We start from the raw sequence: 12,524 nt of genomic DNA on the forward strand, positions 1-12,524 counted from the left end.
TGCTTTTATGAGAGCCCAGTTTTGAATTTAAAACACCAAAGCACAGCTAGAAAGGTTTTTGCTAATTAAAAAATGTATCAGAATTCTAAAACTGTCTATATGTTTTTTAACAAAACCATAAGGAGCTGATGTTTTTAAGAAGTCATCTTATTGGGGCTCTCCCTCACCTTCTCCTCCCCATACTTGCATGTGTGTTCGTACTCTCTCAAATAAATAAATAAATCTTAAAAAAAAGTCATCATTTAGACGTACATCTGAAATGTACATTCTCCAGAAGTGTTAATTTTTAATAATCATAGTCCTCTCAGATGTAAATAATTAGCAGACAGAGATCTGTCTTTAGTTGTTGCTCTGAAATTAAAAAAAAAATGTAAGTGCAAGAAACCATCCATTCATCCATCCATCCATCCATCCATTCAACGTACAAAAATTAGGAACAGTCAAGAAGGAAATCTTTTTAAGTAGAACTTAGTTTTTTGTTCACTTAATGAAGTTATGCTCTCAGATTGCTCTTTTATTTGATATTAAATACTTTAGGTAATTTCAGTAAGTCCTTTTAGAAAGGCAAATTGAAAATGAACACACTGAATTTTTGCTCAATATTATAGCATGAAAATTAGTATAATAACATTTAAGAAAATATTCTTTGTTCTGGAAATTAGAGGTATTAGGATAAAATTAGGGGGCATGGTTTTGAAACTGTATGAGGAAAAAGTACTTTTGTTTTTTAGAGTCTTGGAAATTCACAGAGGGAATATGAAAAGCAGGTTGTCCTGTACAGTATCCGCAATCAATTACGATATAGAAACAACTTAGGTAAGTAGAGACATTTTTACATCAAGGTGGAAACGACTATTGCTGTTTACCGTTTTCATTACTCTGTCCTATCTTTTCAATGCATATTTCATAGTACTGAAATTATTCCATATAGACATTTAAGAAGCTCTGTACTGAGCCATCCCACCTAACAACAATTTGTATTAGCAAGTAGATTTTTCTTTCTAAATCTGATTCAAATTATTTTTTTTTTCGGAGTATCATTTGTAGATTCATTTTACCTATAGAATATTAATCTCAATTCAGATGTACTTTTCTCACTTTAGGTGAGAAAATAAGCCAGAAAAGAAGAAGTACATTAGTTTTTAGTAGTTTTTGATTTTGAATTTTGTGGGGTTTTTTCCCATAAATTTTCCAAATATAAGTTTAATGAAAACTCTGTAATAATTAGAACACGTTTTAAGCATAGTTGGTTCTGTGGTTTTTTTTTTAGCTTTCTCTTTAAATGTATTTGCATTTTATCTGTCAGATGACTGATTAGTCTGTTCTCTTGCCCTGCTAGTCTTCCTGTCCATGTGTTACTATCAGTTTAAGCACAGTAGTTCAGAGATAGTTTTTTTATTTAAATGTATTTCATGGAAGTCAGAGGCCTTTTTACATTTAAAAAACAAAAACTCTCAAATGATTTTTTGAAATAGGCTTGATTCATTGAAAACTACCATTCAGTTTGACTCTCTTGTAATATAGTAAGGGATTTGATGAATTCTAGCTTGCGTTTTGCATCTTTTGGAGAGGACATTCCACGATTGTTTTCTTGGCTTTCTGATTTGGTAAGAATTCTTTCCCTACTTATCTGTCCTGTTACAGATTCCGCTTGTGTACCCTGAAGTCTGTTTTTTTTGTGGCATAATTGTTTCTTTGTTCCAACTTAGATCGTTTTGTTTGTTCTCTTCCAACTACTGTGCTTTTATTTTTAATTAATGTTGGTTTGTAAAGTAGTTCTTACTGCATTTATAATTATATGTAACTGTAAGACACCTGATAGTGGAAAATTTCTCTTTCCCCAGTTAAACATGTCAAGAAAGATGAACGCAAATACTATGAGGAATTACTAAAGTACAGTCGTGATCATCTCATGCTGTACCCTTACCATCTGTCAGATATAATGGTAAAGGGCCTGAGGATAACACCGTTTTCATATTATACTGGGATCATGGAGGTGAGTTTACGTGTACGTGGGCCATTGGGAATGGGACGGGACTAGGTGTCGTCAATGACGAAGCCAATAATGACCGGCTGTGCCCTTCTCAGCCCCAGTGGGCATTGTTTCTGAGTTTACAGTGGAAAAGGGAGTGTTGGTTATAAGCTAACTGTGTCATCCACACTGTACAGGGAGTTGTTGTTGTCCAGGCTTTCACGGTGGAAAGGTACCCGTTTTTCTTCCATGCTCTTGTGGCATTAGTCAGTCATGTATGTTAGCAGAGTCTCCATAAAACCGACGGCTTTTTAACACATGAGTAAGGTTGAAGATGTGGGTGACAGAATTGAACATTACGTTCAGAGAAACTTAATGCTTAAGTTTAACTGTTCTCTGACTAGAGAACGAATAAATGATTATAAACCCAACATTCAACACATGTGTGTTAGAAAAAGAGAAACAGATCTGTAGTTCTGGCTGCTAATTCCTTGCCATTTTTATTAACTTTTGGGTGTTAGTGTTTTTCCAAAGGCGGTTTTTAGGCCTGTGTCGAGTAACTTTAAGTATACTGTTTCTAAGTGAGCTGTGTGTGAAGGTTGGCAGTGTTTTTCTAGTACTCAGCTGCTACTTAACTTTATTCGAGCACTGCTGTTTTGGGCCCACTTGCCGCTTCCAGAGCAGGGGGCCTAGAGCTGAAGGAGTTGGGAGCGTGCAGGAACAGTGGCATCACTTTCTGACGTGGCTTCCTTTGCAGGAGCTCCCTTTGCTTTTCTCCCTGAGCCCCTTCTTCACAAGCACTTAGGCCGTCCTGTGTCTCCCGCATCTCTGTGTCCCTGTTTGGGCAGAAAGATTAGCGTAAAGCTCAAGGCCTGACAGCCCTGGTTTCTGTCAGTCCCTTTTCCCTAGCCAGGGCAGCAGAATGAAGGTGGCAGCTAATCAGTAAGTAGAATAATTGTGGCAGTCTCTTTGATTATTTTGCCGGTATTGACCACAAGGTTTAGGAGAGATAATAGGGGAAGGTTTTTTCCCCCTTCACCAGCTTTGTTACATCCATGTGGTTGCTGCTCTCTGGTTTCTGTTCTTATACCATTGGGTGTAGCTCCTGGGTTGAAAATAGGCCCTATGCCCACAGTAAACAGTTGGTTTGTTACTGGAGGAACAGATGGGAATGGAAGAAGCTGGATGCTGAGTTCAACGGTGCTGGTGGTTGGGTCTCATAGGAGCAAAGATGACTAAGTGGTTACAGTCTTTGTTGGTAGTGCGTGTCTCAGATGCCTGTTGACGGAACCGTGATACATCATGCCCCTCTTGTAGGGCATGAATCTAGGATCAGGCATGAGGGGTGGAGACGCAGGAACCTGGAGCTCTAAAAGAGGTGTTCCTTGCTTTGCTTCCAGAGGGCAGAAAGTTACAGGGCAGATGTTTGGGATTCACGGAGAGTGCTGTGAGAAACCCTGACCTGAAGGTCTGATCATCAGTTACTAGGTTGGGACCATGTAGCAAGTACCACAATGTGGCATGCATGCGTTAGGTTGCACACTTTAATCTCAGTGCTTCGGACAATAATTGTTATTATTCTGTTTGGCTATCGCAATACATATTTATTCACGTGTTATTTATCTAAGGACATTTTGCATTTAGAATTTTTAATTGTTTTCTTTTTGAAAGGACATTATGAACAGTGAGAAAAGTTATGATTCATTGCCCAATTTTACTGCTGCTGACTGTAAGTATTTAATTATGCTGAAGGTAACGGTTAGAGTCTGTCTTTGTGCATGCATGCCGTTGTTTGTATTGTCATGTGTGTCTTTAACCTAAAGTGCTTGAAGCCTGGGAACAGCAAGCAGCACTGTTGGTAGGAATTTTATCAGGTGATGCAAGTCAAGTATAAGGTCTAGTCTAAATGTCTAAGGGAGGAATATTTTGGGGGTAAAATGAGAAAAAAGAGACTAGTCTATATATTTCTAGAAGCTGAAGTTCCTTCTAATACTTGGGCTGTGTTGTGTACCAAACAAGGGAAGAAAATTTGTACACGATGGTTTTGCAGCATGATACACAGTTGTTACTAATATAATTTGCTTTATTATGCTTATCTTAAGGAAGTATATATTTGACATGTGACACCGTTCTCTTGTCTAAGGAGAAACTTTTGCTGAGAAGTACACTTTGACTTCCCAATATTGGGGAGGGTTTCTGCTTTTTAAAGATTTTCCCATGTGACATTGTCAGAGGTGTCAACTTGAGTTCATCTTTCCCAGTTTGGTTTTCTTTTATTCGTTTGAAGAATTCCTTTTAATTTAATATTGATTGTTAATCAGTCATCAGAGATGAACAGAAGCCAAGGGTTTTTTCCTAAAAGACCTGGGTGTACTGATATTGAGATACATTAAATGTTTTTAAAGGAAAGGCTCTTTCTTTCAGGTCTAAGGCTTCTTGGCATAGGAAGAAACCAGTACATTGATCTGATGAATCAGTGTCGGTCATCAAAAGTAAGTTAGTTGTTGCCCTCCCTTTCTCGTTTCTTCCTTGTTATCACGCGTTCTGATTGTTTTAAGTGGGAGAAATAATGAATTGTAATTTCTTTGATCAAGAAATATGCTTCATACAGAAATAATCCAAAACAACTCCTCCGTAGGCTCTAGGCTATGCATGTGCGATTATTGAATTAAAATATTTAAGGAATAAAACATTTCTTTTTAAAAATTAACTTTGTTGGTCTTTTTACTTGCTCATTCCACTCCCAGCATTCACTGGATGGGTGAAATAAGGACACAGTCTCCAAATTCATTTTTACCTCTTAGATTTCCTTTGAGTTTCTGGATTTAGATCCAGACTTGATGATTAGTGTTTTGAAGTAATTTACTTTGAAATAATTGAAGAATGACTTTCTTTATTCAGTATTATCTAAAATTCTTCAGATTTTGAAGCAGAATTTAAAAAGATTTATTTAGCCTATGAGAAACAGTCTTATACTATGATCATTAAAAGTAGTGATTTCAGGTTGATTGCAAATCTCAAATGTTTGTACCATTGCAGAAATTTTTCCGAAGGAAAACAGCTCGTGATCTTCTACCCGTGAAGCCGGTGGAGATTGCCATAGAGGCGTGGTGGGTGGTGCAGGCTGGATATATCACAGAAGATGACATAAAGGTGGATACCTTCAGAAATTAAACATAGGATTTTTATTTTTTAAATTATCTTACAATTTTTAATTATAGTTCTCTAATTTTTCTAAAAGTAACACTATTTGGTTTTCCTGAAGAAAATTAAGCATAGGTTCAAAATTTTAAATGACCATAGTAGGTTAGAATATTGGTGGGTTTTGAATTTACTCTTTAATAATGAGGGAGGTGCACCTGGGTGGCTCCATCGGTTAAGCGTCCAACTCATGATTTCGGCACAGGTCATGATCTCAGGGTTGTGAGATTGAGTCCTACATCAGGCTCCACACTCAGCAGAGAGTCTGCTTGAGATTCTCTCTCTTCCTTTGCCCCTCTCCCCCTTATGTGTGCATGCATGCACGTTCTCTCTCTCTCTCTCTCTCTCTCTCTCTCTCAAATAAGTACATCTTTAAAAATAAAATAATGAGGGAGACTTGACTTGGTTCATGTACAGTAATCTGGGGACTTCGATTAGATAGAAGTTTCATCTCAAGTGATGTGATGCTGCAGCTAGCAGCCATGATACTGGCCGGCACTTCTGGAGCACTTGCTGCATGTTAGGTGCACCAGGCTCTCTTCCCCGCACCTTTTATATTGTCTCATTTGATTCTCATAACAGCCCCCAGGGTGTGTCTTGTATTCCATTTCACATATGAGGCAAGTGAGCACAGAGAAATGAAGTAATGGTTCAAGTCACAGTGGTGGTAAAGGTCCAGGATTTTAACCTCAGGCAGTTTGCTATGGGAGTGGTGCTCCTAGTTGCTCTGCTGAAGTACTGTACCAAAGAGGGAGGTGCTTTGATGGGGCAGAGGGCCAGGATCAAGGGAAATGATAGTCCCAGTGGTCAGACCACATTGGAGATAAGCCTTTGCGAGGTAGAAGAAATGCTGATTTAGAGGAAAAGGGGTGGAGCAGTGACCAGCCGGCCCAGAGACCAGGTCACGTCTCTGTGTGGTTGAAGGAATGAAAGTGAGCATGGGGACTTTTTTTTAGTTTGCATTTTATTTTACTTCGGAAGACAGATTAAATCCCGTGAGCGGAAGGCTTAGAAATTTTGCTTCAGTGTAGGAACTTCCTAACAGAGCTGTCAGACTGTGTCATAAGATAGCGAACTTCCTGTCACTGATGATACCCATGTGGGGTCTGAATAAACTTCTGCTCTGAGAGATTCAGAGTCAGCAAATGTATCTGATTCCCATTCAGAGAAGATGGTTAAATATTAGTATTTATTAGGTAACACTTAATACTTAACAGCAAATATTGGTACTTATAATTACTTTGTCCTCCATTCTGTTGGTAGCATATTATGGTACCTTAATTGACGGTTATGTACATAGCTTTTTCCTTTGAATTCGAGAGTGATAAAAGAAAAATATATGTGGTACATTTAGTTAATGACACATAATATAATCATGGATAACATACAATATAAAATGTAATAATATATAATCATAATAATCATTGATTTAAACATGAAGATTTCAGGAGACTTATAAATTAATTTGGATCGAACTTAATTGAAAATATTTTGCTTTTCTTAGATATGCACTTTGCCTGAGAAATGTGCTATTGATAAGATCATCGATGCGGGCCCTCAGCTCTCTGGATCACTAGATTACAATGTAGTACATAGTAAGTGGTTAGTAGAAATGGTCTTTTGTCAACATAAAAACTTGTTTTAAACCATCAACAATCAATAGCAATTTTTATCAATTAGATACACATAGTACTGTTTCCTAAGGCATGTTATTGTTTGAACTGTGACTTTAGTCCATTGTTTCCCAGTGTGGCTGTTATTCAGTTATTCACATACACTAGAAGTTTATACAAATGAGTCGTAAGGAAATTTTTGTAGTTCTGAGCATACGAAGAAAACAGATTTGAAAACTTTCTTTTCCTCTTCTGTTTACTTTTTTTCTCCTTCACCTAGCATTCAGTTGTAAGAATCTTTACAGAAAATCAGGAATCTGTTTTGTTTTATTTTATATTTACTGTTGTTTAGTATTCCATCTAAAACAAGTACTTTTGCTTCTGTAGGCTTATATAACAAAGGATTTATTTATCTGGATGTACCAATATCTGATGACAGTTGTATAGCAGGTAAGTATGTGCTTATATTTTCCACTGTTTTTGAGCGGTTACTAGGTGTTGGGCATTGCATATGTCACCCTAATAAATTAGATACATATCATTCTAAGATCTATGATACTAGAATTTTTCAAAGAAAGACATTTCTCCTTTGTTATGTTGTAACACATTGCAGTGTGTTTTACTTAAATTCCTTGTTTTTATCTTCATGTTGTTGTCCATGCGATGTTAAAATAATGGAAGTCTGAAATAAATTTCTCACATCCTGAATCAATTCAGTGATTTTATGGATTTGTGTCCTTTTTGTCTGTGTTCAGTGCGTAACTGGTTTTACAGATGTTCAGTCCTATCATCTCTGATATTTTCACCCCATGGGCCTGTCTTATTTTTTCGTGTCACTGTTGTCTTTTTTGTCTTTATCTATTCCTCCCTTCCTCCTTCACCCATTCCCCAAGTTAAACCGATATTAAAGCCCTTGTGTATTTCCTTGTGGTTGTTATCAGTTTTATTAAAACATTCCCCTATTGCTGGTTATTTAGGTTGCTTATAATTTTTTTGCTGTAGTAGTGATGTGGTTAACATCGTTGAACACAGTGGAGCTTTTCTCCTCTAGGTTAGATTTCTTACCAGTTTGTAGCACTTATTATATTTAGGTTATGTGTTACAAGTATGTTTTCTGGCTTATCTTTCAGCTCTTGTTCTTGTTCATTGGTATCTTTTATCATACTAAGATATTTAATATTTGTGTAATCAAATATAAAATGTCAAAAATTTCCAGGGAATGACTTTGCTCTTAACTACTGAGTGATGATAGGGGCTCATGACAAAAATACTCTCTCATATCAGTGTTGAATCCTGACAGGTTATCATGCTATAGTGTGTCCTGACATTTATTTGTGATTCTTTAATAATGGATCTTGAACCATGTGCATACATGATTTCTATTTTAAGTTTGGAAAGACAGCCAAAAAGTAATGAAATACTAATTCTGGTTTGTCTAATTGCTACTATAACAAATAAAATACTAGTTTTACAGTTGGAAAGGTTTTGACAAGGAAATGATTTCTGGAGGACAGGGCTGGTAATGGTTTCCTGTCACTGTAGGAAAATAGGAATGCATTATGCATTATTATAGTCTTTACTCTCATTGATAAACTGATGTTGACTCATTTGAAAATCACCTAGAAAGATTGGTTTTTGATTAGTTCCTTTCAGTCCCCGTTGACTGAGTGTTTGAACATTGCCTCACATTAGCACTAAGTGCATCTGAAAGGTGGGGTCAGAGAAAGGCAAAGTGGATGGCTACTCTGTTACAGAGATATGTTCTGCCAGGCTTTTTAGTGTCTAGCAATTTTTGGTGGTACAGACAGACTCATGCTTTTATAAGTGCTGACTATAACGTCCTCGTCACCATGGAACATGAGATGTTCCCCGATTTGGAATAACCTGTGAAAGGAAAGAAGTTTGACATCATGGAGGCCATCAAATTTAGCACAGAAGACACCTGAAGTTGATTTCAGAGAAAGCATTTCAGCTGTGTTTCAACAAAACAAGCACTATGATGGTGGAACAAATAAACTGGAGGAGGGAAGTATTTGGAAGAGAATGGTCACGAAGGGGTCTGTTGGTAAAACATATTTAGTCCGTCATGCATCACACTGTATACTTACTCAGTTTATGTCTCTCCTTTATAGCTTCTAGATTTCTGTTACACTTGAATAGACTACTTTCAGGATATATATAAAAACTTCTTAAAAACTTCTGTCATACAAATCCAACCTGTAGCTGGAACTTATTTTTGTATTTGAGGTGAAACAAGGGCCCAACTTGGTTTTCTTCTGTTTGGAAAACCAATAACCTTTGGATAAATGCTAGGATGGCTTTTTCAGTAACTAATGACCATGGAGTGGAAGCGTAACTTTTGTCATGCATTGAATTTGCCTCTGCATTGGATCTAATTCTGATATCCTTTTTTCTTCACTGATTTATTTTTATTTTTATACTGTGTTGTTTCATTATAGTGACTTAAAGTAACTTTTAATATTATGGCCAGGACTTCCTTGTGAGGTTTTTTTTTTCATAACTTCCTTGGCTATTTCCAGGTCTTTTTTCTTTATATTTATTTATTTTTATTGACATCTTTAAAATTTTTATTTTGTTATTTTTTAGAGTTATAACCGACATCCACTGTGTTAGTTTCAGATATAAACTGTGGTGTTGATAATTGTATGTATTGTGAAATGAGGACCACAACAAGTCTAGTTAATAACATCCATCACCACACAGAGTTCGCAGAAAATATTTTTCTTGCAATGAGAACTTTTAAGATCTACTCTTTTAGCCACTTTTCAGATATGCAGTGTGGCATTATTAACTATAGTTGCTATGCTGTAAGTTACACTCCCAGGACTTACATATTTTTATTTTGTTTATTTTTTTAAGATTTTATTTATTCATTTGAGACACAGAGAGAGAGCATGAGCAGGGGGAGCGGCAGGCAGAGGGAGAGGGAGCTGCAGGCTCCCCGCTGAGCCAGGAGCCCGATGTGGGGTTCCATCCCAGGACTCCGGGATCATGACCTGAGCCGAAGGCAGCCGCTTCACCAACTGAGCCACCCAGGCGCCCCCGCCAGGACTTACTTATTTTATAATTGGAAGTTTATACCTTTTTACTCCTTTTACCCATTTCACTTAACTCCCACTTCTGGCAACCCACCGGTCCGCTCCCTGTGTATGTGAGCTTGTTTTTTTTTAACCATATTTTTGAGTAGGCAATAGTTAGGATATAAAATTCTAAATTTATAGAAGAGTATAAAAATGTCTGCCTCTGACCCCTGTGTCTGGCCACCCAGTTTCTCTCTCAGGGACCACTGTTAAGTTTCTTGTTTTTCTTACCAAAAGTACGCTAAGCACATAGATGTGTATATATCCTTTTATGTGTGGTCTTAGTTTTACACAGATGGTGTCTTGTAGTTCGTACTTTGTTTTTTTAACTTAATGTGTATTGGAGACTATTCGGTATCTCTTCATGTAGAGTTAGGTCATACTTTTTTTATGTATTTGTAACCTCTTAAGTGTCTTGTTTTTTCTTCTCTAAAATATAGGGGTGTAGTGTGGAACATCTCATGAGGTTAAGAGGATTAGACGAAATTGTGTACGTAAAGTACCTGGCAGTAGTCTGGCACTTAGTATGTGCTCAGTAAACGGTTGCTGTTACTCACACAGTTGATAGTGTAGGAAAAGAATTAATGATAGCAAATAATGGGGTTTCTAAAATATTTCTAAAGAGAAACCTATGATCCTTAAAAGTACTTGCATGACTGGAACTATAGGTAACACTAAATTAGAAAGTGACATGAGCCAGATCTGGAAAGTGAATACTCTGTCCTGAAATGTACATTGTGATTTTTCACAGTGTCTTCATTTTGAACACTTCAGTTTTCTCTGATTTCTCTTTGTAAAGAAGAACTTCGATTTTGGGTACAGTTAGATGGTATTAGGGTCAGGGGACACGGGGATACTTACTCACATCCTTTGATGGCCTAGGCACTCTGCCTTCCCAGGATATTTTCAAGGGAAACCTGCACAGGGAGAATGGTAAAGGAAGGCATAGTGCCTCTTCATTATGAACTAGGCAGAGTGCTCTAGTAAATTGGTTTAGAGTGTCTGGACCAAAAAGATGGAGAGAAATGAATATGAATACCCATTCAGGTGGACAGCCACTGCTGGGCTGCCTCCTGTGCTGAAGAAGGTCTTGCCCGTCTTCCCACTAAGGCCACTGAGGAGGACACAGACTAGAAAGCCCCAAAGAGCAAATGATCCTAGTGATTGCTGGTAAAAGTGGCGGTCATGCAGATGAATTTCCTCTCTTCTCAGGATGGAGTGGGGATGATGGGAGAAAGGCAGTCAGTACTCTCTGTGCACCTGGTCTTTGTAGATAGCACAGCAGTTCTGTGTCCTTTGCTTTTCTCCGTTAGCCCAGTCACCCCTGCTGTCTATGAGGCATTAAAACACAGCCATTGTGGCCTTCCCCATTCGGAAGCAGCCCCAATCCCCTTGCCTTTCTACCCAGTTCATGTCCTCCAGCACTTCCTCTGCCTCAGTAATGCTGAGAGTTTCCTGGGATTACTCTGTAGGATTTGTGCTCTACTATCAGAGTCCTCTGTGTAGACGGGGTTGTATATGGCCTTAACTTTGCGGGTTTTAGAAAACTTGCTGTGGAGTGGATAAACTAAATCAAAAGCTGAATTTAGTCCCTAAAGTAGAGGTTTCTCTTTTTGAATAGGTATTTGAATTATGCTTTTTTGTTTTATAAAATCATATCACTGATGAAAGTCTATTTTGTTTTAGTTCCTCCTCTTGAAGGTTTTGTAATGAATCGGGTGCAAGGTGATTATTTTGAAACTCTACTCTATAAGATATTTGTTTCAATAGATGAGCATACTAATGTTGCGGAGGTAAGTATGACAATGTCTTATGAATGAACTTAACCTCAAGATTAGAAAATAAGTTTGTGTAAAGTAGATAAAGTTAAAATGTTTTCAAAACCTATACATGGGTAGATCATAGACCATTAATATACTCAAGTCACAATTCTTAAGTTACTTTCTGTATATACATAGTAACTTTTTTTAGTAAATAACTTATAATTTGGTAAATAACTTTTTATATGATTTCTTGGTAAAAGGATTGTAGATTGTTGATTGATATGAGCATTTTCTTATTTTAAATGAGACTAAAGTGTAAAGAATCTTCTATTGATGTGGTCGCTGTTTGGATTCATACTACTGTAAGCATCTTAGACATAAGGAAAGTTTAAGTTCTGATTTCAAAGTGTATTCAGCCTTTGAATTATTCATAATATAAAATTTTGCTGATTATAGTTCACTTGTTTATGACAGCTGTGTAATATTAATAATTCTAGGAATGGAAATAATTTTTTGTTTTATTTTCTAGCTTGCAAATGTCCTTGAAATAGACTTATCCTTGGTTAAGGTATGTGACTTTTATACTCCTTTTATTTATAAATACCGAATGGCTTTTATTACAGACTTTTGTCTTGACAAGCTACTGAGAAAGAGAGACAGTGAGATTCTTATTGGCTGTGCAGGGGAGCGAGGACAGTAAGGGGGGGTACCTGCAGAGGTAGAAGAGAGCAAGGTAAGGGCCCTGAGGCGGTTGTTCCACCCCAGGGAGTGAAAGCCGGCCTCATGGTCCTGTGCGTGCAGGAAGCAGCCCGATCAGTGTCTTGTAATGAGGTCACTGAAAGCATCCCCTTCTGCCGCTGCTTCCTACAAAGCG

At 37.3% G+C, this 12,524-nt stretch overlaps 1 protein-coding gene across 3 annotated transcripts in view; it reads left to right on the forward strand.

Annotated features, from left to right (window-relative positions):
* The window catches only part of FAM91A1 (family with sequence similarity 91 member A1), a 43,133-nt gene that overhangs the window by 4,227 nt on the left and 26,382 nt on the right, over positions 1 to 12,524 (forward strand). For all 3 annotated transcript variants that reach the window (XM_073893181.1, XM_073893180.1, XM_025871077.2), the window contains exons 2-10: positions 732 to 816; positions 1,845 to 1,996; positions 3,644 to 3,701; positions 4,397 to 4,464; positions 5,012 to 5,125; positions 6,678 to 6,768; positions 7,174 to 7,236; positions 11,574 to 11,680; positions 12,180 to 12,218. In XM_073893181.1, coding sequence (XP_073749282.1) covers positions 732 to 816; positions 1,845 to 1,996; positions 3,644 to 3,701; positions 4,397 to 4,464; positions 5,012 to 5,125; positions 6,678 to 6,768; positions 7,174 to 7,236; positions 11,574 to 11,680; positions 12,180 to 12,218 — 777 coding nt within the window. The remainder of the gene's footprint in view (positions 1 to 731; positions 817 to 1,844; positions 1,997 to 3,643; positions 3,702 to 4,396; positions 4,465 to 5,011; positions 5,126 to 6,677; positions 6,769 to 7,173; positions 7,237 to 11,573; positions 11,681 to 12,179; positions 12,219 to 12,524) is intronic.

This window comes from Callorhinus ursinus, unplaced genomic scaffold, assembly GCF_003265705.2.
Source record: "Callorhinus ursinus isolate GAN/ISIS: 27379988/994484 unplaced genomic scaffold, GSC_fseal_2.0 scaffold5, whole genome shotgun sequence".
In the NCBI taxonomy this organism is placed as follows: Eukaryota; Metazoa; Chordata; class Mammalia; order Carnivora; family Otariidae; genus Callorhinus; species Callorhinus ursinus.